A 24,673-nucleotide genomic window follows, 5' to 3' on the forward strand; every position below is an offset into this window, starting at 1 on the left:
ACCTACAGCAAATGCTTGTTGAAAGGGGCACCACTGCCTCCAACGTGGGCTGGGGATAAAATTATCCCATATACAAAAGGGCCCTCGTGAAATGCCAATTAACTGTAAACCTATTAGTCTACTTGACAGCTCTCAAAAACTATTTAGAGGAGTTATAATTTGCAAGTTGCAGGAATGGATTATGGATAATGATATTATGTCCCTGTTGCAGGCGGGTTTTAGAGAGGGCATAGGTACGATTGCCGATTGTTCCGGCTCCTGATGCTATAATGGAAAGTGGTCACCCTGGGGGATGGTCGCCTGTACATCGTATTTGTGTACCTCCATTGTGCCTTTGACTTAGACCCCTGGTTGACCCTCTGGCGGGTGCTGCAGGAGTTGGGGGTACCCAGCTTCTTACAAGATATACTGAGGTTGCATGATTACAACTATGTGCATGTCAGGTGAGGGCAGGCTGGCGAATTAACAGAGCCATTTCCTGTTATCGGAGGGGTAAGGCAGGGGTGTGTACTTTCCCCTGCGCTATTTTCAATCTATATTAACGACCTCATAACATTCTTAAAACAGGGTGATAATGATGCCCGTAACCGCTTCGCTGCGGCACGAATTCCGCCGCTGTGCTGGGACATTCCAATCTTGGGTGTGGCTCGAACGGCCTCCGACCGTCGTGCGCACACACCCACCGTGACTCATGACGGTCGGGGGCCGTCATGAGCACGGAAGAGGCTAAGTAGGCAAACATAAGGATTCTTGCCCTCATGTTTACTGACTTATTTACAACAAGGGGTGGTGAGGGACAGAGTCTCTGAATTAAGCAGAATACTCTCACCCAGTCAAGAGATCAGGGCTAGATCCAACACCGTTTTTTAGCTCATTGCACCATCCCAGTTTCAGAACCTGGCTGTATGCAAATTAGTCTGTTCCTGTCCCAGTGCATGATGGGAACAGGGCAAACCAAACTACAAAAGCCAATTCTTACACTGGGAAGGAAACAAGCTTCCGGGGACCGGTTTCTGGCATTACAGCCGTCTTCGGCCCGGCTTGCTTGAATCCTGATGGTGCAATGAGCAAGGGACTCATGTCTGAGTATACCCTTCCACGCTTAGGGTGGACAAAATTATTTACAACAAGGGGTGGTGAGGGACAGAGTCTCTGAATTAAGCAGAATACTCTCACCCAGTCAAGAGATCAGGGCTAGATCCAACACCGTTGACTAATTTGCATACAGTCAGGTTCTGAAACTGGGATGGTGCAATGAGCTAAAAAACGGTGTTGGATCTAGCCCTGATCTCTTGACTGGGTGAGAGTACTCTGCTTAATTCAGAGACTCTGTCCATCACCACCCCTTGTTGTAAAGAAAGGTCAAGAAGCACAAGTGCTGCATTGCCTCCTGAATCAACGGTCTGCCTAATAATTTCAGAGGCAGAAATCAGCGCCAGTTCCGTACTGTGCTGCTTTCTGAATCCAAACTGAGAATTATCTAGGCACTCATGCTTTTCCAGATAATCCAAGAGTACCAAATTCATAGCTCTTTCCACCATCTTAGCTGGCAGTGGAAGTCTGGAAATTGGTCGATAATTGTTAGGATCTGTTCCATCCAAATTAGCTTTCTTTATTAGATGAAGAACAGACGCCAATTTCCAGTTAGTCGGAAAGATTCCGTAAAGAAACATTTGATTGAAAATGCGCGTCAGGTGTGAGGCAAGAATTGGCTTTTGTAGTCTGGTCTGCCCTGTTCCCATGATGCACTGGGCCAGGGACAGACTAATTTGCATACAGCCAGGTTCTGAAACTGGGATGGTGCAATGAGCTAAAAAACGGTGTTGGATCTAGCCCTGATCTCTTGACTGGGTGAGAGTATTCTGCTTAATTCAGAGACTCTATCCATCACCACCCCTTGTTGTAAATACTCATGTTTACTGACGACACCCTCCTCCTCTACAAGGCTCCAATGGGCCTGCAAAACCTTCTGGACAGCTTTGAATATTTCTGCAAGGTGTGGGACTTTGAAATAAATGTGAACAAGACCAAGTTTATGATATTGAGCCCAAGCCACTCGACTAGAGCTAACCCGACATTAGCAGGGAGACCCCTTGAGGGAGTGCACATTTTTACCTACATGGGCATCACATTGAAAGAACATCTGGGAGTGGCAGGCACACATTACGCAGCGTAGGTTAAAACTAGAACAAGTTGTAGGAAGTGTAACTAAGCTGGCACACAACTCTATTTCGGACTGCGCAGCCTGCCCTACAGGTATACCACCATCAAGTCCTGGGGACGGCTTCCTGTGGTTCAGAACTGTAGGGTCTTTTGGATGCCTCCACTTGGTAGAAACCCAATGTATGTGTTTACTTGTGGGTGCCCCTATAAGTACTCCCCTGCTTCTTCTTACATTTGATCTAGGGTTGAGAGCCCTTTCAGACAAAATAGGCCTACCTTCAATCTTCTTTTGGAGGAGGATCTGGGCTACTCCAGAGGTCCGTACCTATCGAGATTTCCTTGAGGAAAAACTCCGTGTCATGGGCTCCTGTAACATACCCTGAATCAAGTTTGTGAAAGCCACCTTGGGAGAGATTGGGTTGTCATCTTTGTGGAGTGCCTTGAGAGAGGCTAGGCCAATATCCAAGTGTAATATTAAACTAGCATATTGGCAACACAGAGATTCTTTGAGACACTCCCAGGCAAGGAAAGGCTCCCTGACCGATGCTTTTTTTTATTTTTTGGTCAGGAGCACATATAATAGAGAAGACTTTATGGATGAGATAAAAATGCTAGGCGCCTGTACCTGTTTTTTTCGCTATGGGACGTTTGTTTACTGCAAAATAGGCTAAAACCCTTACAGCGGATGAATGGCTGTGCCCTGCTTGTGGGGCCTCAAAGGAGACCTTAGATTAGAACATGTCATGTTTTTTTGGCCAGCTTATACGACCAGTAGGCGTTGCTGGATTCTTCCGCTGTGTCAGAACTTGGGCTTTAAAGAGCATAAGTGGCCCTAACGATATTAAAAACAGACTCCAGCAAGCCGTTGATATTCGCGCTCTCCCGATACTTGATGACTATGTGGAGAACCAGGGCAAAATAATGGGTCTCCCGTGGGAAGCAAACTAGTGCTGCTGTGTCAATATACGCAACTTAATATGTAGTTTAACCATAATTGTCCCCTACCCCCGAGTCTTCTCTTTTATTAACTGTAGCAATTAAATGTATCGTGTTTTACAGCTCAATTATCAATATTGTAAATATGGCTGTTCTGTTTATGGACCGTTTTATATGCATTTTACACCTTGTATTGCTACCATGCTCATTAATTTCTTATTTTATATTCGCCTTTGACCATCTCATGATGAAGTCTATATTTGGATTGTAGTTTCTGTTATGTTGAGCTTTATGTCAAGTCAAGTCAAGTCAGAGAATTTGTATAGCGCACTACATACCCAGAGGGTCTCAAGGCGCTTGAGGGGGGTGGGGAATTACTTGTCGAATATCCACGTTTTAAGTTGCTTTCTGAATGCTAGGTGGTTCTGGGTAAGGCGATGTATTTGTTCAGATACGTTGTACAGTGTGGTGGTCAGTGTGTTGGCTCTGCTCTTGATTCTAGGAGAGCAATGTGAATAAGTTGAAGCAGAAAGGATGTCTCTGCCAACAAATGCTTCGGCTCAATAGATTGAGCTGGAAAGAGCCGGACATGAATGGTTAACTGCTGAGCCATACCTGGGTGAGGGGTCTAGCATTTAGCAGATTAGGTAACTTCATTAACCCCTTAAGTGCTGCCGTCGGCCAACGGTCGTCACGGGCACTACCTCCCCAGTGCTGCGCACGACCGTTGGACGTCCAGTTCAGCACTGGATAATGGACAGCGCAGCACTGGGGAGGTTTGTTTACTAGCTTTAAAGGGGTTAATGTGAAGAGGCAGTGGAGCTTAAGTTAATAAAAACAAACCGGTATATCTGTTTTTTCCCCGTTTAGCCTCAGTCAGACTTGCTAGGATTGATTCAAATAATGATTGTGGTTTTTGGTGAAGAGCCACCAGTATTTTCTCGTGCTGCTGCTCCACCGACATCCTACCAGGCAACGGGACCTCCAAACAGTAAGTAAAAATCTAAGGTCCGAGAGTTAACATGTTTTTTTTGTTTTGTTTTTTGTGTTTGTTTTTTACAAGGAAAGCTGAAACGTACGCTGCCCTTTCAAACAAAGTTTACGTAACTGTTTTGAAGACATTAAATGAGATTATGTCGTTTACATTCAAACAAGAACATTCAAGAAAAGCGCCTTTCTTGAATGTTCTTGTTTGAATGTGAATGTGTGTATTGGTATGGGTATGAATTCTTGGTCTGAATGGACGAGTGAGTGAATTGTGTGCCAATATTTTTTATGCTCTTTTTTGTCCTGTGGCTGCGTACATGTGTTTTTTATGATATTTTCAAACCAAATTATGATAAAGAAATGTATTATGTATTAATGTATTTACTTGAACTGATATATTTTTCTACGTCAATAAAAAGAAATATTTGATATGATTTTATTGGTTCCTTTTGGGCTTTTCCTGTAGAGTTCAAAAATTCCTCTTTGTTCTGGGAACCTCCCTTTCATGTTTTTCTTATACAGGAAAAACGTTTATTCTGTCTTGTTTTTTTTTATTTATTTTTTTATAGTAGTTTGGCGTCATCTCTTCTTTTTACCTTCAGGGACATTTTGGTTCAATCAATATTCGTAGTGGTTGGCTAAAACGGCTTTATTGCCCATCACAGATGCATACCAAACAGCATCACTAGCTACAGTCAGTGTATTGGTTGCAAGAATCCCATGTCAGTGTACTTTGTCAAAGGGCACAGGCAGGAAAATATCTGTACGAGGGTTTTAGTGCTAGATGCATTAGAACTTATTAGCAAGCTTTTTGGTGCAACTCTACACTCCACACCAATAGAACAATTGATGGACAGAATGCTGAAAAATGTCAAATATTCACCCAGTAGTAAGATCTGGGCCTAAATCCGTCATTCTTTGCTCCCCATTCCATTCCAGTTTAAACCCAGACATATGCAAATCAGTCCTAACCTTGCTCCCCATGGGAACAGTACAGCCAGAACTGCTAGGCCAGGTCCTCCCCTGAAATATATAAAGTAAAGTTTAATAAATAAAACAAAACTCCAATAAGTTGTGCCAGACATGTTGATTTTGAAAAGTTTTAAGGTAAAACAGCGCCAAAAAGCACAAAGTGTCAACAAGGGATATCTGGTCGTATCCAGAAGAGGTGTGGCACTGCGGCCAGGACGACTGACTCCGGAATCTGGGGATCACGGTTCTATCCCCGGGGCCGGCGGCAGATTAGCCCAGCACCATGTGACTCTGGGCAATAGCTTGCTTAATCTTCCCGACGACCCCCAGCGCATAGAGACCCTTACGGGTGATTGTTCGCGCTTTACAAATGTGGATTATTATTATTATCGGACCAGGACAAAATCAAAAGTTCAGGTCGACCACGATGGAGCGTGGAATGACTAAAGGGATCAGGTTAGACCCTATGAACAAAGTACCTTAAATCCTGATTGCGGAGCGTTGCATGGCCCAGAGGCGAAGAAGCGTTGCGCAGCTTAAGGGCTGCGTCAGTTCTGAGTTACGGTGAGGCTGCGGTGCAAGGTCCTATTGCGTCGACTTAAAGGATCCCGTTGATAGGGCTTGCGATGCAAAGCTTGTTCATCAAGGATGTAATGCGCAGCTGGCGATGCATCGGTTCTGAGGAGCAGTGAGGCTGCGGTGCGGAGGTCAACGTCGTTGTCGTCAATCAGGGATGCAAGGACCTGGGTTGGAAATGCGCCGCGCCTTCGGCGATGCGTCAGTACTGAAGATGTGAGGGTGATTTGGACCTCCTGCACGGTGGCCAATCCCCGCAGCAGCGGTGATGTCGGTCCTGCTAGAGGACGCACTGCTCAGCCGAGGAGATGCTTCGGTTTGACTCGGGGATGCACCCCTCAGCGTAGGAGAGGTATTGGTTCGGCTCAAGGATGCGCCGCTCAGCAGAGAAGATGCATCAGTTCCACTGGTAAGCACCTTAGGCCCACTTCCATGGGTCCAGGACTGGGATGGCATCACTTGACTGGATACACTCCCAGATGGCGGAGTCCAGGTGCAGATGCAAGGTGGTTGGAAGCCTGTTATGTCCCTGGGGCTTCAGATCATGATGCCAGCCAACTAGCCCTTGGAGACACTCCAGGTTCAAGAGATGCAGGTCCAGTCCTTCTTACTGAGGCAAGAGGGCAGCAGGTCAGCACAGCAAAGCAGTGGTCCAGCGGAGTAGCAGTCTATCAGACTGGCAGTCCTTTCGGTAGCACGGCAGCCCTCCATCCTTTCAGACTATCCACAGGTCCAGAAGTGAAATGAAGTGGTGGTTTCTGAGGTCCAGTACCATTGTGCGTTTGAAGTGGAGGAGACTTCAAAGACAAGCCTTTGAAGTACACAGATGCCCTGCCCTGTCAGCCCTTGTTCCCAGCTAACTATAGAGGATAGCAGTCCTTTGTGTGGGGACCGCACATAGCCTAGTCAGTTGTAAGTGAGGCTGGGTTCAGCTCCTCCCTTCCATCCGGTCAGGATAGCCCAGTCAGTCACACCTAAGCTCCCAATGTGTGTAGCTGTCTAGGTGGAATACTCAAACCCCAAATGCCAACTACTCCCAGTCATGTCATCAGAGACAGGCTGCAGGCACCAAATGGCTAACGCAAGAAAATACCATCTTTCAAAAAGTCCTAAAACAAGGTAGATTTATCTTTACCTACATAAGTAACAACACATTAAATTTAGTGTAGGGGGCACGAAACTTAATTAACGTGATCACCTTTTTATTCTCTTACGTTTTTTTTCTTTTCAATTTCTGACATTTACATTCAAAATCAACTTGTCGTAGATTTTATAACCCAAAGCCAATGGTAAAACTATGGTAATTTTTTTCAAAGCCACCACAGTAGTGAACACACTTGCATAAACAATAGTTAGCATTCAAATCATACTTTCAAATCATAACAGTTTACATACATAGAGATTCTTTTTGTATTTAAATATCACATGAAATTCTTGCTTCTTTTCATTAAACCATTGAAGCATTCCAAAGTCTACAATTGGATTATATCCGAAACGAGGCAAATTTCCACTTTAGGAAAACGTTTTTCTAGTGTGTAATTTCTTTAGAACATTGAACTGAACTTTATTAGTGCTCAGTGCTGTCTCCCTCTTGTAAATCATAGCCTGTCTGTGCTGTAGAAATCAACCTTGCTGTGCAAAAATACTATTCAAGGTATGAAATTCCTCAGCAAGAGCAAACTGCAATGTAGGTTCTGTGTCCTCAAGCCTTTAGGCTCATAGTTTTGCCTACAGTACTTTTAAATCAGTCACCTGACTTTTGCTTATTTATTTTTTTATTGGAAGACCGCAGTGGTTTAAGTCTTTTAAATGTATACTCTTCGAGTGAACCTAGCAGTCATTCTTGATGGATTCTGGGTATTATAGTTCTTGAAATTGCTCATAAAGTTATTGAAATTGTATTTTTTTTTAAACAAGCATTTTCTCATTCCTTTCATTCCAAAAGCTTTTAAAATTATGCTGGCACCACGGCATTCTCTTCTTAATATATGTTGAAGTACAAAATTGAGTTTTGATGCCATTATGTTATGTTATGTTAAAATAATTTATAAAGCGCACCTTCACCAGCGGTTTCTTGGCGCTAAGCGGAGTCAATCAGTTACCGTGACAATACATGAACTTTCAAATATAGGCCTGGACAAATAAACAAGTTTTAAGAGACTTTCTAAACTGGGTGTAAGAAGTAGACAGTCGCAATTCAGGAGAAAGAGAGTTCCAAAATTGTGGTGCCAGAAATGAAAATCTTAAACCTCCTTGTTTTTTGCCTTTGTATGGACAAGGAGTCAGCAGATCAGGCCCGGACTGGCCGTTGCGGGCAACGGGCAATCCCCCGGTGCGCCGCAGGGGTGGGAGCGAGTTTTGGGCCACTGGGGGGCGTTTTTGTTACAGGGCCGTTTTTGCAGCATAGCTGCAAAATCGGCCCTGTAACAAAATCGGCTGATAACCGACCCCGGCGGCCGGCCGAGCACTTTCCCAGGGCCGGTTTTCGTTCCCAGCAGATTCATGTTTGCTGACCGTAAGTCACGGGACGGAACATAGTGCCGTACTTTAGAAGAGATGAAAGCCGGGCCGCGGTCAGAGAGGGCTTTATAAATTGTGCAGCCGAGTTTAAAAAGGCAGCGTTGGGTGGCTGGAAGCCAATGTAGCTTTTTCAACAGAGTTTTTACATGATAAGATTTCGGTTGGCCACAGACAAGCCTGGCGGCTTGGTTCTGCACTAGTTGAAGCCGCCGTAATTGGTAAGCTGGAATGCCGGTATATAAAGAGTTAGCATAATCAATACGCGACATAACCAGAGCCAGTGTGACTAAAATCCTAGCCTCTGTGTTTAAATATCTGCTTATTTTGTAAATCACAATTCCCAAACTCTTGACCGAGCTGACAGGAGATGGAGGGCAGCCCAGTGACTGCGGCCAAAAGTTTTATCGGGGTTTAGCTTCAGATAGTTCGCATTCATCCAATTGCTAATAAATAGCATGGTGGACTGGAAGCTTTCCCTAGATGAAAGGGAGGCGTCAACGTTGAACACCAACTGGAGGTCGTCAGCGTAATTAAATTTAACTACCTCTCTTTTTTGAAGGGCCAAAATTAAAGGACAAATGTACAAATTAAAAAGGAGGGGAGAGAGCGATGAGCCCTGAGGAACGCCGCACGTCAACTTCCTTTTCTCTGCGAGAAAACCAGCTAGACGAACTGCTTGAAAACGATCACCGAGGAAGGAGGAAACCCATTTCAGTGGGAGGCCCTGGATCCCCGCGCTCACGACACGGTCGACCAGCAAACGGTGGTCGACCATGTCGAAGGCCGCCGAAAGGTCCAGGAGTACCAGAGCTTGCATAGAGCTGTGGTCAGCCCCCCTGCGTAATTCATCCAGGACTGCTAAAATACCAGACTCCGTGGAGTGTTCAGGTCTAAAACCAGCCTGGTGAGGATCCAAATAATGTGACTGCTCGACAAAAGTACTAAGACAGTTGGCCACATGGGCTTCCAAGATTTTCCCCAAGAAGGGCAACAATGAAATTGGGCGAAAGGTGCTGGGTATTGACGGGTCAGCACCCGGTTTCTTCAAATTAGGTGCAACTTCTGCACTCTTGAACAGATTAGGGACAATGCCCTTGATGAGGGAATTATTAAGAAGTGACATCGGGGCTTCGGACATTGAAGAAAGACTTCCCGAAGAATTTGAGGGGGGCAACTGTCTGTAGGGGAGCCAGAGGACACCTTCTTAAGTAAGGAGAAAAAAAACCTCGTGGGTAATGAGAGGAAATTCATCCAGGTGGCAAGAGTTGGAATATGAGCCATGAGGATCTGAAGGTGCCGAGGACTGAGGGATACTGGATTTAATGTTTACAATTTTTTAAGTACTAAGGGAGTCACATAAGAATTGATACAGAGTAGTCTTTACTACAACACGATCAGGCTTGACAAGTTCATCTACAATCGTAAAGATGTCCTTGGCCTTATTAGTAGACTCAAGGACTTTAGATGAAAAATATTCAGATTTAGTCCTCAGAATGGCGCTTTTGTAATCTTTAAGTGCTGTCATAAAGATGATCTTTTTATGAGGGCAATAATCCTGTCGCCATTTCCGTTCGGTTTTCCGCGAGGCCAATTTCATTGCCTTCAGATTGTCAGAAAACCATCATTGTGCATCATGGGGTCTCTTATTCTTGATGGTCTTCAAAGGGGCAATGATATCTCGGGCAGATTCCAGCCAGGCATTAATATTCTCTGCCTGGGTATGAGGAGATAACGTCAAATCCAACGGTTTAGATGCTACTAATAAGGTAATAAATTCTTTAGTATCAACTCGACTCCAGTTCCTGGCCATGAAAGGGCCTGAGGAGGAGACTTTGGGGATAGAAATATTAGGAAGGGAGAAGGTAATAAAGTGATGGTCCGACCATGAACAGAGAGAAATTCACAGATCAGCTATCTCTAGATTGGCAGACCACACCTGGTCTAGGATGTGCCCCTTAATATGGGGGGGCCTTTGAAGTGCTGGACATAGTTCATGCCCTGTCAGTAGATCAGTAAATTTGGCTGAATGATGGCATTCCCGCGCATTGTTAGGCCAGTAATTAAAATCGCCAACAATCAGTACTTTTTGCACGAAGGAGTTAGGTCCTTAGTCGGGACTGAGAGCGGGCTGGACCGTTATAATTATCATAACAAAAAACAAATGCCCACACTCTCTTTGTTTGTAATACAGTTATTATATAGACCAAATAAAAAGGTTAATTAAATCTGGTCTGGTACTTTTATTTATACCTTTCACTTATGTTTTTTGTAGCAAAACTTTTTTTGAAATTTACTTTTTGGCAAAAAAAGAGGGAAATACATATACATAGACTACATACATCACTTATTTACACATATAAAGCTATTACATATTGGACAAGGCAAACATTACAAAAATTACAAATAAAGCAAAAAACATCCAAGTAACAATAAACATTGAAATTTCCGTTTTTCAATATTCAAATCAATTCTTATTCATAAATCATACAAAGCAACGTCAAGTGACAAGAGCAATGAAACATATGTCTATTATTCTATAACACTTGATGTAATGTTTTAGCTCTTGTAGTTGTGCCGACGCGTTTCAGGTTCGGGTAACCAGTCCCCAAACCCTCATCAGGGCTTTGTTATTTGTCTGTATGTTTCTGATCAGGCTGGGGTTATTTTTATGTGTCTTACTGGGGGCGCACTATTTTAGTGGGCCTCTGGCAATGCACCTTTGTTTCTCCGTGTGCACCAACCGGCGCCGCTGGAGGGGGAGGATGAAAGCGTGACCGCTATTTTAATAAGCCTCTTGTGTAGCCTGTTTTAATGACTGATCCCGCACCTTGGCGGATAACAAAGACCTGTTCTACGAAAGAACACCGGGCTCCTCTCCCCCTTTCGAGCTTCTCTCAGGGCCGTGTCTCCAAAGAACTTCTATCGCGCACTCTTAATGTGTGTACTGGCACCAACCTGTGTCAAGCTCCCTCTGACTCCAGAGGGAGCTTGACACAACTACAAGAGCTAAAACATTACATCAAGTGTTATAGAATAATAGATATATGTTTCATTGCTCTTGTCACTTGACGTTGCTTTGTATGATTTATGAATTATTTGGTCTATATAATAACTGTATTACAAACAAAGAGTGTGAGCATTTGTTTTTTTGTTATGATAACAATCAGTACTTTGGCATGGTTTATGGGCAGTTCAGCAATCGCGCCACTCAGCGACTGCAGAAAAGTGGGCATAGAGACAGGGGGCCTGTAAAATACGGCACAGACCAAAATAAAATGATCAGCGTCGAGTTTCAACAAAAGGTAGTAAACTAGTGGGATTAAAGTTGTGACAAGGGAAGTAAATTTATGCTTCTGTAAAATCACTGCTGCTACCCCCCCTCCGGCTCTATTATCTGGCCTGTTAGACTGGAGGATGTAATAATTGTCGGGATAGCTGCCAGAATGTCACGGCTAGACTCATCTGTCAACCAGGTTTCAGATAAAAAAAAGTATATCAGGCTTGTTAGTGTCAAGGAGATAAAAGATCTCGAGTTGATGTTTTACCATCGAACGGGTGTTTAAATAGCAGATAGACAAAGTCTCCTGTCTCAAGCAGGCCAGTCTAGATGGGTGTTTTAGGGCTGCACTGTGCTCACAAAGGGGCTCCTGAATGGGTGGTTTGATGAAGTAAGTGTTAACTGCCTCCCTTGAACCCAGGATCCCCAGGTTATCTATCATATTCTTACTGTCGGGGTCAAGGTCCCAATTACCCTAAAAGGATTTTAATTCAGCAGACGAATAGTATAAAAAAATGGACATAGTCCGTGGCCCCTGGCTGCGACCGGGCGCAGACGGGCTTGACTTTGGCGCGCCGGTGGCGCGCTCGCCTTTCCATGAGTGCTTTATGCGCCCCCCACCTGGAAGTGCGTCATTAATACTTCAGATGACTGTGGGAACGCTTGAGCCACAGGATTATAACATCAGTTAAACTGTAACCCAAGACTGCATAAGACCACCAATCTATTTATGCATGGCACCAAAACCTGCACCTATAGACTTACTATTATACTCAAAACCCGTAGGGACAAGAGATTACACCTGCTGTCGCTCTCCCAAGAGATCTATATTACTCACACAACGAGAAGGACACAAACATAAAATTAAATCAAACTAAACATACACCAGAGGAGAGCCTAAACAGAGTGAAAGACAAAGAAACACATAAAAAAACTAACCAGCTTAGGTCCTGGCCATAGGCACAATCTGACACGTTCACAGGGATCCTGCTGAGTACTGAGACGGCGGGTAAAAAGGTACTTCCGCGGTAACCGTCCGTTTCATTGATGCCGACAACGTGATGTGGGCATTGACTACGTGTTCAAGGAAAGCAACCTAAGAATTTCTTTATTGAACTGAGTTGCAGCGACATGATGATAAGCCTTTGAACGCCTGAACCACTTCCGCTAAGATATGCCGAAGTAAATGTAAATGTACAGGAATTTATATAGCGCAAATCACCAAGCGGTTTCTAAGCGCTTGCTTAGGGAACCCGTCCTTGTATTCCCCTGTGAGATAACCCCGGCAGGGTATCCGCAAGGTGAAAGCCAGGCATCCCGCCGCGAGGGGCCGTTGTGGAGATTAAGCAAGCTATTGCCCAGAGTCGCAGAGTGTGAACCCGTGAATCGAGTAGGCACCGGAGCGAGAATTGTCGAGTCCATGGACATTTTAGGACTCAAGACCCCGCCGAGCCGGGAATTGAACCCTGATCCCGGGCTGACCTCTGCTTCCAGGTCTGCCTCCTCTAACCAGTGAGCCACACTTCTCCACTGTGCCCTACCACTACAGGTTCTCATTAATTTGTGTATCCCGTGTGGAACGTTTTCAGACACCGACTATCCGGTAGATTCACCACTTGGACCCATGAGATACCTTGACCTTTGAAGGAGAAATTGTATATTCTTCCCAGTGTGAGAGAGTCCGCATGGCTTCTCCCATGCGGAGATACCAAGATTATCCAGCTTTGGTGAAATTGCCCCTCTTTTTCTTTTAGTCCTGATGAAGACTCGCAAGGCCGAGGTGTTAATTACCCGTTGGGCCACAAGACGAGTCGAAACGTCGACGCTCACCCCTTGATCTCACCCTGGACCTTGACTTATTTCCAACTGACGTGCCTATTGTGGAATTTATATCCGATTGGTGTACTTATAAATTTTATATATGAGTTATATCTAGGCCGGGTGTACTTTATGGACGGTGATTTATAACCAGTCTGTTTATTGTCTTCAAACTACTGTAATTATATTTTGTGTCACTATATTCTGATTCCTCTCTTTCTCTTAAACACATATATCATTCGCTATCACCTCTATCTATGCACGTTCCCTTTTTTGGGGAGCACACATAATTATGAATATATTTATTGTATCATTGTGATCCATTGGCAATAATGAGTGGATATTTTGCCTTTTTGCATAAGAAATGATTGGATAAAGCAATGAATTAAAATTGCTTATAATAATTCAGTCTGTTGCTCCTTGCTTTTGGTTTTTTTTGTATGGGATTTATTACTATGAGCTGGTGATTGATTATATGCTCTAAAATTACCTGATCAAAGAACTAAGTATTGACTTGTGCATTTCTCAATTAGAGGTCTAGGACCCTTGTTTTTCTCACTTTAGTCCCTGGCCATGACTACCCAAACTGATCCAGAACCCTCGAGTCAGTTTGGGAAAACCCTATGGGTTTTTAGAATTGCTCTCACCCACTATATAGTGCCAAGCTTCATCATAGGGCCGCTGTCACACCCTGACACAGTTTAACGTTCAGGGTGGAGCGTTATTTTCTCAAAAGGATTATGAAACAAAATCATTCCAAAACTAAGGATCCCAAGTGCAGAGGTCAAATCAAATTAAAACTGACCAAGTGGATATCCGCCTATCTGTTTAATATGGGTCCCTCTTGACAGGATTAAAAACTCATTCTAAAAGGATACATGTGAGAACCTACAAATCCATTAAACTGTCGGCTCGTACCGGCATGTTTCAGCCTCTAACATTGCCCAACAGTGTCAAAAGCCTTCCTCAGGTTACAGATCCTTTAAACTTCGTAACATTCCCTCCTAGTTAATCACTGTATATTAGGCAGGGTATCTGTGGCCATACTTGCCCTTAGTAGACACACTTCAAATGGCGTACCAGAGTTTCATTGCTGGTAGTCCAAACCCATGGAGTAAGTAGGAATATTACCATGTAGTCGCACATTCGTCAAGGTGTAAATGTGGTCTTGTGTGCCACTCTGCTCACTCCGCCGACCAGAAACTCTGGTACGCCATTTGAAGTGTCTACTAATGGCAAGTATGGCCACAGATACCGCAGACTTTATAGCTCAATCAGAAGAACAATGACCAAGCGCAATAATGGAATAAACCTGGAGTATATAATTTGTCTTCCAAGGCCAGAACCAACCCAATTTAAAACACTTAGTACACTCAAAAGGACTAAGTGCAAAACAAAGTTTACCGGCTCCCGGACCGACTCATTGTAGAAGAAGACAATACAGTATAAAATATTGAGTGCAAAGGAGGAACTTTGAATGATGACACAAAGTGAAAGCAAACAAAATAATACAACAATATGAGGTGCCACGTAGATCAGGAAAGTCTTTTTGGCTCACTCAAGAGAGCAGTGTGCAATGCACGATAATAAAGTAACCAGAACCAGCCCATTGTAAAGCCCCCCAGCCCATTTTAAAGCACACGGTACAATACAGAGTCATATTCAAAACAAGATTTTTGCTCGGTCTCATCTAGTTCGGGGCGTTTTTTTAGGTCTCGGCTGGCGATAGCAGCGCGCATGCGCTGTTCTCTGCATTTGAGAGCTTCTTGGAGTCAATACAGATTCCAAAGCTCGTGGAGTTGAAGCCCTGCCAATCTTTTTAATTGGGTAGCGTCATCTTCCATGCAAAACGCTGGCTTCTGATTGTAAAGGCGGCTTCTTAGTCCCTCCTTGTTGCCGCCTTGTCTCCTTTTGGCCCTGCCTACCGGGATTGGATCGTTTACTGGCTCTCCTGCATTAGTCCCTACGCACTTTTTTCTTCACATTCGGCTTTGGCAAAGTCAGCCGTGTGTTTATTTTCGCATCGCTCTTTCACTATGCAAAAATAGACATGCGGCTGCCTTTGAGGGGCCGTTCTTTTTATTGAGTGCAAAGGAGCAACTTTGAATGATGACACAAAGTGAAGGCAAACAAAACAATACAATACAACAATATGAGGTGCCACGTAGATCAGGACAGTCTTTTTGGCTCACTCAAGAGAGCAGTCTGCAATGCACGATAATAAAGTAACCAGAACCAGCCCATTGTAAAGCTCCCCAGCCCATTTTAAAGCACACGGTACAATACATAGATTTTTGCTCGGGACTCCTGCATTAGTCCCTACGCACTTTTTTCTTCACATTCGGCTTTGGCAAAGTCAGCTGTGTGTTTATTTTTGCATCGCTCTTTCACTATGCGAAAATAAACATGCGGCTGCCTTTGCGGTACCGTTCATGTTTCATCTCCGTGCTGAGGCTCTGTTTACAAACGCACAGTGCAAACTTCAAGGCCGATATGTGAACTGCCAAGAAAAGCTTCACATATCCAGGGCGAGTACCTATATCAACACTGCAGCAGCCTTCCAGCGGGCACTGGACGCAGCCAGAAGTGCTGCAAGTTCCCTGGGCACTTATGCTCTTGTGCTTCAGGGATGCGTACTTTATATTTTTTTATTATTTGCAATCTTCCTTAGCGCAATGACGCTGGGGCAAGACGTGTTCTCTAACTTTTCTGTATAACACGCGCAGACGCATCACGTTTACATTCTTCTATAGCGCAGGCTTCTTCTATAGAGCGTTTTGTAAGAGAGCAAGACGTGTTCTGTGTATAACACGCGCACACGCAGCTGCCACCTAGACCCCCACACATGCACACTCCAAAATGGTACAGGCAGGTAGGTTCCTGCCAGCACAAAAGCCTTACCAGAAGAGAAGTAACTATAAAACGGTCACATTAAAACCACCGTAAAACTTTAGGAAAAAAGAGCTTTGATTGGTTAATCCGCCGGGATCACCGGTTTTCGGCACTGGACTCCTGCTCAACGTTGGCCTCAATGGCCCCGTTTTCAGCCAGTCGCCCCAGGCAAACTCTTTCACTGCCTCGGCCTGGAGGCATACATATTTATAAATAATTTGTCATTCATTCTGATAGGCATGTTTTTTTTAAGAATCCCTTCAAGACATTTGTATTGGGTAAACTTAACCGCGATGTCAGTCCTGTGTCCTTGCATTCTGCGCAAACGACTATTTGCTTTCAGTGCACATCATCCAGTCGATGTAGTGCCATTTTGTAATGAATGCTGCGTTTGTCTCTTTATCTCTCGCACGCTATATGATGTATGTCCCACTACTCTGAACCTTGCATAACTGAAGTCTTGCGACATAATGTACTTGCCTGATTTTGTGCGCGCCTCCGCCCGAGGGTGTTCCTGGAAGGGATGAGTCTCGACGCAAAGGATGGATATCCAGGCTCCTTCCAGGAACTATTTTTGCACACCGATTTTTTTATTTTTTTTTTACTTGTAGGCAGTCATTCAACCTTCATCTGAACACAGTGTAGTTTACGAGAGAACAAAATGAGAAAAAGAGACGTCGTTGTGGTTCTGGGAAATCGTTGGTTTCTCTTCGGTATAAAACAAATCTTCCCTTTTTCTGCGCTTCTTACGCAACTTGTTCAGTTTGTAATTTACCAACAATGTACACCTATCAGTGCATCAACCCACTGATCTAGTGTGTAAGGATTTAACCAGAAATGTGTGGCATAAACACATCGCTACAGGAGGCGGATTGACTGACCTTTTTACAAACATGATTTTATTGTGATCCCCTCCCGCCATTCAACTTCTGCCCCGCTTCCTCCAAGACCACAACTCCCAGCGTTCCGTTGATGAATGATGGGGCTGAAGTGTGCCCCCCCTCTGGGAGGTCGCAGTTTGTAGTGCTGCGCAGCCATTCTTCAAAGAGTTTAGTGCTTGGCGAGCATGACATTTTGCAAAGGGAATGAGTGATACAAGGCCAAGAAACATTGCCCTTCGTAACGGTCTCTGCATCCCCATGTGATGGCACGTGCCGTAGAGAAGCATTTTGTTAATAGCTTGAGATCCCCGCGTCTGTTTGTAGATTACAACATTATAATTTACTTGGTGTGACATCAGTTGCCTCACGTGGCGGCGTGCACTGACTGGTCACTGGTATAGCTGCAGCCAGGGTTTTAAGTGAGATCCAAAAAATTGGGGGATCCCTCAAAGGGGCATGGCCGAAGTAATTTCGGGCGTGACTTAAAACATGTAAACTGAAAGTCTGTGCTTAGTTTAGTCTGCCACCTAACTGGTATTTGCTGCTTCTGTCATTCCATCCATATATATATATATATATATATATATATATATATATATATATATATATATATATATATATATAATGCAGCAAGTAACATTACACTTACAACAAGCTAGTACTATTGACTTTGTCCATGGTTGTTAGTTGCATAACGCAAATAAGTAACAACCATGACTTCGTTACATTATAGCATATTGAAAATGCTTCAGTTTTGAAATGATGAGACTATGAAGTAACTATAATGCCTTTTTTGAGGTTACATCAAAGGCTGTAAAGAGTGGTACTGCTACAGAGTTAATAGTTTCGTTTTCGCCCTGATGGTAAGTATAACAAGCATTGAAAATGCAATATGTCTCGCCTTTGATTAAGTTAATTTGCTTTGCTAATGGTATTGTATAGCAAAGCAAATGGCTTTAACTTAATGAAAGGCAAGACCTATTGCATTTTAATGCTTGTTTAGCACAAACCAGCCCTTTATAAAGAATAAGCAATATCTGATTACATGAAGTATTAAAAGTTTGGGTTGTAACGTGCTGATGGAAAAAGTGCAATATCAGGTAAGAAGTATAGTTAAATTGCAGCACTTAGCATCTCGCAATTTAGCCGCTGCCATCCCGAGGTACTTAGCGGCTTTGACATTTAATAGGTATTGGTATGATTCAGACTGGCTATACACCCTGACAGCAGGTGCGAACTCGTAGGCGAACAAAATCACTGTGGAGTAGAATTTTTTCTGTTCTGCAATAGGGAAGGACAGATGCATAAAATGTGAATTAAGGTTTCATTTTCCTGACCGCAGTGTCGACACCTTGCGTCGTAGGTTTCTGGGTGGCACCATTCCGTGCGGTGAGTTCGCTATTCCACTCTCCCAGTCTTTTTGCCACTAACCTGGCCTAAAACCACAGAGGGTATGTACAAATAATATAGTTCAGTTGTTTGCTGGAGGTGAAGGAGTTGATCATTGACCATGCATAGGTGCGCTTACTCAGTGTAGGCATATCCTCTAGTTTTTACAGCTTTTTTGCTGTGGCTGTCATGAGTTTTTTGACGACTTGGTGAGAGAGATGTTTGTCCCAGGCCACGTTGAGTGCACATTCTATTAATTTATCATCAAGGGATTGCCTGTAGGACGAGGTTGAGCCAGCACCCGCCATTTCGCGTCAGATTAGGCAGTGCAGAGTCTTGCAGTGCAGGTCCAAGCCTGTGACAGATGTTTAAAAAGCAGCTGCCTCTGGCCCAGTACTGTTTAGTGATATTAAACTCAAGTCTTACTTGCGCCGGTGATGCTGTCTTCGGCAAGCGAAGGGCCATCTGTGTAGATTCGAATAACAAGTTTATACACCATAGTGGCTTCCTTGCCCAAGCTGATTTTGTTCGCGTAGGCAAGTGCAGTGATGACCTCTGCTTTAATCACCTGGAGAAGTGGGTCTAGATTTGGCCCTAGCAATTTCTGAGTGGCAGATGAGAGAGCAAACATTAAGCTGCAGCTTTTGTTTCTCATGGAGCGCTTATGAGATTTGAATGAACCTTGGCTGTCCAGGAGGATGCCCAGTATTTATACTCACTACTGTGATGTAGCCAGTTGCCATTAACCCTTTCGCTGTGGGGCTTATTCACCTGCTGTGCGGGGGTAGGGGGGCCGCGCGCAGCGCCTCCGCGCTTGTGACGAGCTCGGCTCGTCACGCTGCACGGTGGCGCTGTGCTCATGACGAGCGGAGCTCATCATGACCACGCCCGTTTTCGAACGTTCAGCGCAGCGGGGAAATTATCCCTGCGAGCGTTGCGGCGGTTATGACGAGCTCAGCTCGTCATGAGCACAGCGCAACCGTGCCTCATGACGAGCTGAGCTCGCACGGAAAGTGTTAAGATGCCACCTGCCCTGACGCACTATCTTTAATCTCATCATGCTCATTGTGGCACAGAACCATCTACTTGAAAGAACACATCTTAGAACTGGTCACCGTTACCACACCTTCTATTCACTGCTGCTTAAGGATAATGTGCAAGTGTTGCAATATTACACAAGGGTTATCTCAGTTTAGTTGATTAATATGTGTACATTTGACAACATGCTGCATTTTCTCAAATGTGTAGTTTAGGAACATTTTCTGAGGGGAACAGAGCACATAACAAGAACTATAGGCCATATGTAGGTAAAACGGTTTTTGCGATTCTCAAATTGCGATTTTTAGGGAATCGCAATTAGAGAATCACAAAACACAATGTAGGTAGGATTAGCAATATATTTTGTGAATCCTACATATTCCTTATTTTCAAATCGCAAATTGAGATTTGCAAATAAGGAATACCTTCTCATTTATTCCTATGGTCTGGAAGGCCCATAGGAATGAATGGTAAGACATTCTCAATTTGCAATTCCCAATTAGAGAATCGCAAATTGAGAATGCAATTTCAGGTTGCAAGGGTGTCAATAGGACACCCTGTTGCACCCCTGAAATAAGCATGTGTGCACATGTGGCTCACATACATGCACTAAGGACAAGTATGTGCGCCACATGGCACTTTGAAAAATGCAAAAAAGTGAATTTTTCAAAGAAATCGCAAATTACAACCAACCTGAAGTTGGTGGTAATTTGCGATTCCTTAAGCTAAAATCGCACAACTTGGATGCTTCCTACATTGACTTTAAGGAATCCCAATTTGGGATTCCTTAACTGCATTCGCAAAATAGGGAATCGCAAATTTTGCGATTCCTTATTTTGCGAGTCGATTTTTGTCTGTTACATAGCACACTGCCCAAATTGCGATTGCAAATGCTAAAATTCTGCGAATTTCAGCGTTTGCAGCCCAAATGTATACATCACAGATTAGGACAGCAGCCTGTTTTCTGTGGAATACGAGGAGAACAAATTAGGATACTTATTAGCCACAAATGGTTATGGAAATCTGATTCAAACTGTTATACAGCCACACCACTGGAGTTTGGAGTTAATCGGAATGCTTATAATCATAATCTACCCATTGATGCAATGATTGATTGCAAATTTATTAGCTATAAAATGTTTTTACTATTGCTGTGTGGCCCATTTACGCCAAAGACCTAGTCCCCAAAAGGCACTATTTTGAAGTCCTGTACCACATGTTGCACCAAAATTACAACTTACTCCCCTCTTTTGAGTCTATGGGTAGGGGGTATCAGAACCATGCCAATTATTAAGAACAACCACAGTCCCTTAATTAAACAGTTGTGAAACAAACAATACACACACCTTATTTGTGTCTATGTGAGAAAAAAGTGTGTGAAAGCGAGATAGCACCTCACGGGCGCACCACCATCGGGGAACCTGGCAAGTACTCACCAGGGTTGCCCTGTTCTCATCATTGGTGCTATCAAGCCTTAGAAAATAAACAGTGTCTTAACAAAACATACAAGTGTTTGTGAAACAGTGCAGTGGACATACAGTGTATTACACAGACAATACACAGTGATATGACACAACATAAAATTCAACAAACAATACGAATATATCAATTTTATTCCGTTTTTTTCGTATTGCTTGTCTATTTCTATAAAAAATGTGAGTGTGGCTATTACCTATCAAGCCAAACTCAACTTGCCGACATGTTTCATTGCCATATATACTCGTGGCAATTTCTTCAGGGCTTTAGTTTTTCCGCCACTGCGTCAGACACTTAATTCTTCACAACCTCAATCAGCCATTGTGACTCCTACCAGCTGAGAGGTCTAGAGTTAAAAAACGTGGAGGTCAACTCCCTCTGTAAGTTGTCTCCAAACTCCCTCCGTAATTTTGCGGTAAAAGGAGCTGCTGTCAGCATTACCTCGACTATTGCTGTGTGGCCCAAAACTTCGCTGTACTAGTTGCGTGAGCCAGGGGATTCTCCGGTGAATAGATATCAGTGGTGCAGCGGGTGCAGTGGCACTGAGGGAGAGGGGGGGGGGAGGGTTGTATTCTAGCTTGCCTTTGCACCAGATGCTTTTAATTAGGAGGTTGTTCGCTGCTCAGATATTTTTTGATGAGTGCCTACTTCGGGCCTTGTTATATTTTTACTCTTGATGAGGGGGTGCAGAGTGTGAGACAGGCCCCACGAAAGCAGCAAAGTGGCAGCCATGCGCTTGCACAAGCTCTAAATGCCTTTTTCGCCCTTTCTCATCATGGGTGGAACTAATTTGTAATTAGATGGCTGCAGCGGCAGACGTCAAATTATAAATTTGTTTGCATTTTGACAGCAAGAATAAAGAAGAGCGAAGGTGGAGCACTGCAGTCCTGTACATGCAACCCAAGAAATTACTGGCTGGCACCCTGGTCTTGGCATCCCCTGTGACAGTTTTTGTCTCCATGAACTCTCAACCTCGGCTGGCTCATAGTGTGGCTCTGTTGAATGATCACATGCTCAGCGACCATTTATTTGCAGCCCACATTTGCATGACCATCTGCATGCATACTGAAGCCACTGTCTGAGTAATATGAGGGGACCCAAACTCCTCTCAGCCAATGCCATGAGTTCTGTGCAATTAAATACATGATTTGAGCATGGTACCCTACTCTGGCCACGGGCATTCTGGGTGAGTGAGTGGGATTTCTTTCCCTAAAGAGGAAGTCTGGGTCTGTCCGTATAATGCTTTTAAGGAGCAGAAAAGGCCAATATCAGCATGGCTGCTTCTCTGTCCATATTTCATCAGAGAAGATGTGAACTAGGTTATGTTCTCTTTGCACTCAGAATCCACAGGTCCTTACCAATTACCTTTAGCAACAAAGGGGCTGCCGGTGTCATTGTTAATTGCATGTGCTCCTCACATCTTCTTCATTAGAGTTCAAATAATGGAAACAAGGTGATATTAACGCACACTATCTTGCAGAGTTTCTTCTGCGTTGCAACAGTTTTCGCAGTTTTGGGCTTCTACTTGCTTGAGCACCTGAAATACCCACTAACTGCAACAGCTTAAGAAGCCTGTACACATCTGTGTATTATTCATAGTCTCCATCCCTTGCAGAGAGTACATCGCAAGCACTACTTGTAGAATACTTTCTGTTAGGGGCTAAAAATTCCATGAAATGTCTCACTTGCCCACCCACCGTGTCTCCAAAACACTGACTTCCATTTAATGATAGCAATCTCTAAAATGCTTCTACTTATCATTCTTGTAACCTCCGTGCAATATTTCTGATACACATTCTCATTAAAGACTGAAATACAATACCCAATACAGTGACATCTCTGGAATCTGCGCTGCAGCATTAGAGAAGTGCATCAAACCGCATGCACAGAACATAATAGCTTTATTTCAAAGGTGTATGCTGATTTAGAACTTGTAACATGGCTTGGCAGGAACACCAGAAGGATTGGATCCCAAAATAATACCGCTGTGTGCTGTAAAGACACTTTTTAATCAACTACTCATCCTAATACCACATACATCCTACAAAATGGATTATTCTAATGGGTACATCTACCTGATTACTCACATTCTTGAATATCCCAGATGCCAGTTGGGATGTGGAAGCTTTTCAATAGCTCTCCCATGCTGGTAGGTGACTGTGGCTCCACTTCGGTGCCGTATTCAGCACCTTGTGATGCCACTTGAGCCATAATTCGTCCCTGCCGGCGAGATGTCAGTTCTTTTTTTTTTTTCTGTGCCATCGATGCGTTCCGGATCTCTCAGTTCTCCTCTGCAGTTGTCAACTTTGTTTGATGATTTGACATATTTAAAAAAAATTTAGGGGGGCGTGGCTAAGATGGCGGCGGAGTAGGACGTGTCCTGCTGTCCCTCCGGCGCCGTTTGTTCGCCGCTTTGAGTATCAACCCGCCTGGTGCCCATCCACGCGGGTGCGGGAGTGTAGAGGTTGCCTGCGGACCCCCCGCTCCAGTGGAGGGGTCATTTTGGCGGTGGAAGGTGGTGGAGGCCATTGCTGTGCCCCGTCCGGTCCCGGCCTCGCTGCGGCCCGGCCAGGAATCTTGAGAGGTGCCGACAGTGGGGGACCCTCCTGCTGGAGAGCCGGGGATTGCGCAGTGGTAGCGATCAGGCGCTGTGGTGAACTATCGCCCCCCCCCCCCCGTGTTGCGGGGAGCCGAGCACTGTGTCTCTTGCCTCGCCCTGTGGAGGCGGCCGGTCGGAAGGAGGCTGATAACTGACCCATCCCGCTGCACCGAGGCCTGTGAAGCTGGGGCCGCTGGGTGCTTGGGGCCTGCTTGCTGATCTACTAAGCTGCTTAGCAGAGGTATTGCCCTGGCCTCTCTGGAGTGCTCTCCTCCTTCTGACACCTGCTCGCTGAGGCACTGGGTGGCGGCTGTGCTGTTGAGGCAAGAAGTGTACTCCTAGAGGTACTTTCTAAGAGTTGGTGGCGTCCCTACCTTGCTGTTGCGCTTTAGAGCATCGGTGCTGCCGGGGGTGCCATGGCGGCCTACAGGAACCGTAAGGGCGCTGAGGCTGGGTCCTCACTGTAAACTGGCCCTGGCGGGAGTGTGCCTCTCGCCCATGAGTTGAGTCTAAGGAGCTACATCCTCAGGAGTGGGGGGGCCGAAAGTCCGCTGCCTGCTTCTACCTCTGGGCTGGAGGCTTGGTTTTGATCTGCCTTTGACTGTGCTGGCCCTCTCCAGGTGGCGGCGGTCCGCGACGTTCAAGGCGGGCTGCTGGGTAGATGTGACACTGCCCGTTCTTTCGAGCGTGAAGTAGACCGTCCCTCTTCCGCCCCCTACGCTTTGGAGATCTTGGTGGAGCTGGACTGGAGTCTGAGGGCGGAGGAGCTGACACCCGACCGGGGCCCGGCCCAGTGGCTGCGCTTCCTGCATAGCCCTAACTGCTTGGTCGCAGATTCCCTCAAGGGGCATGATGGCGGCAGCCAGAAATAGGAAGGACAAGCCCCTGAAAGACATGCCCCAGAAAGTGGCTGGGCAGCCTGCCTCGCCGGCTGCTGATAAGTCCCGCGGCCTGATGATAACGATGCACCGGCAACCAAAGCCTTCATGATAGAGTTGGTTTTTGCCATCGAGGAGGATATTTCAGAATTGCGCTCTCAGCTCGCGTCTGATCTGAGGGAGGTGAGGCGCGATGTGGACGCTGTTGGGGAGCGGGTGGCGACGCTGGAGGTACATGATCTGGGGACGGCAGAGGATATACATCAACTCC

At 44.9% G+C, this 24,673-nt stretch overlaps 1 protein-coding gene across 2 annotated transcripts in view; it reads left to right on the top strand.

The window, feature by feature from the left end:
- Positions 1 to 24,673, top strand: part of TSG101 (tumor susceptibility 101) — a 268,789-nt gene that overhangs the window by 62,597 nt on the left and 181,519 nt on the right. For both annotated transcript variants that reach the window (XM_078681066.1, XM_078681067.1), the window contains exon 5: positions 3,970 to 4,090. In XM_078681066.1, coding sequence (XP_078537192.1) covers positions 3,970 to 4,090 — 121 coding nt within the window. The remainder of the gene's footprint in view (positions 1 to 3,969; positions 4,091 to 24,673) is intronic.

The sequence above is a fragment of the Lissotriton helveticus genome, chromosome 3_1 (assembly GCF_964261635.1).
Source record: "Lissotriton helveticus chromosome 3_1, aLisHel1.1, whole genome shotgun sequence".
In the NCBI taxonomy this organism is placed as follows: Eukaryota; Metazoa; Chordata; class Amphibia; order Caudata; family Salamandridae; genus Lissotriton; species Lissotriton helveticus.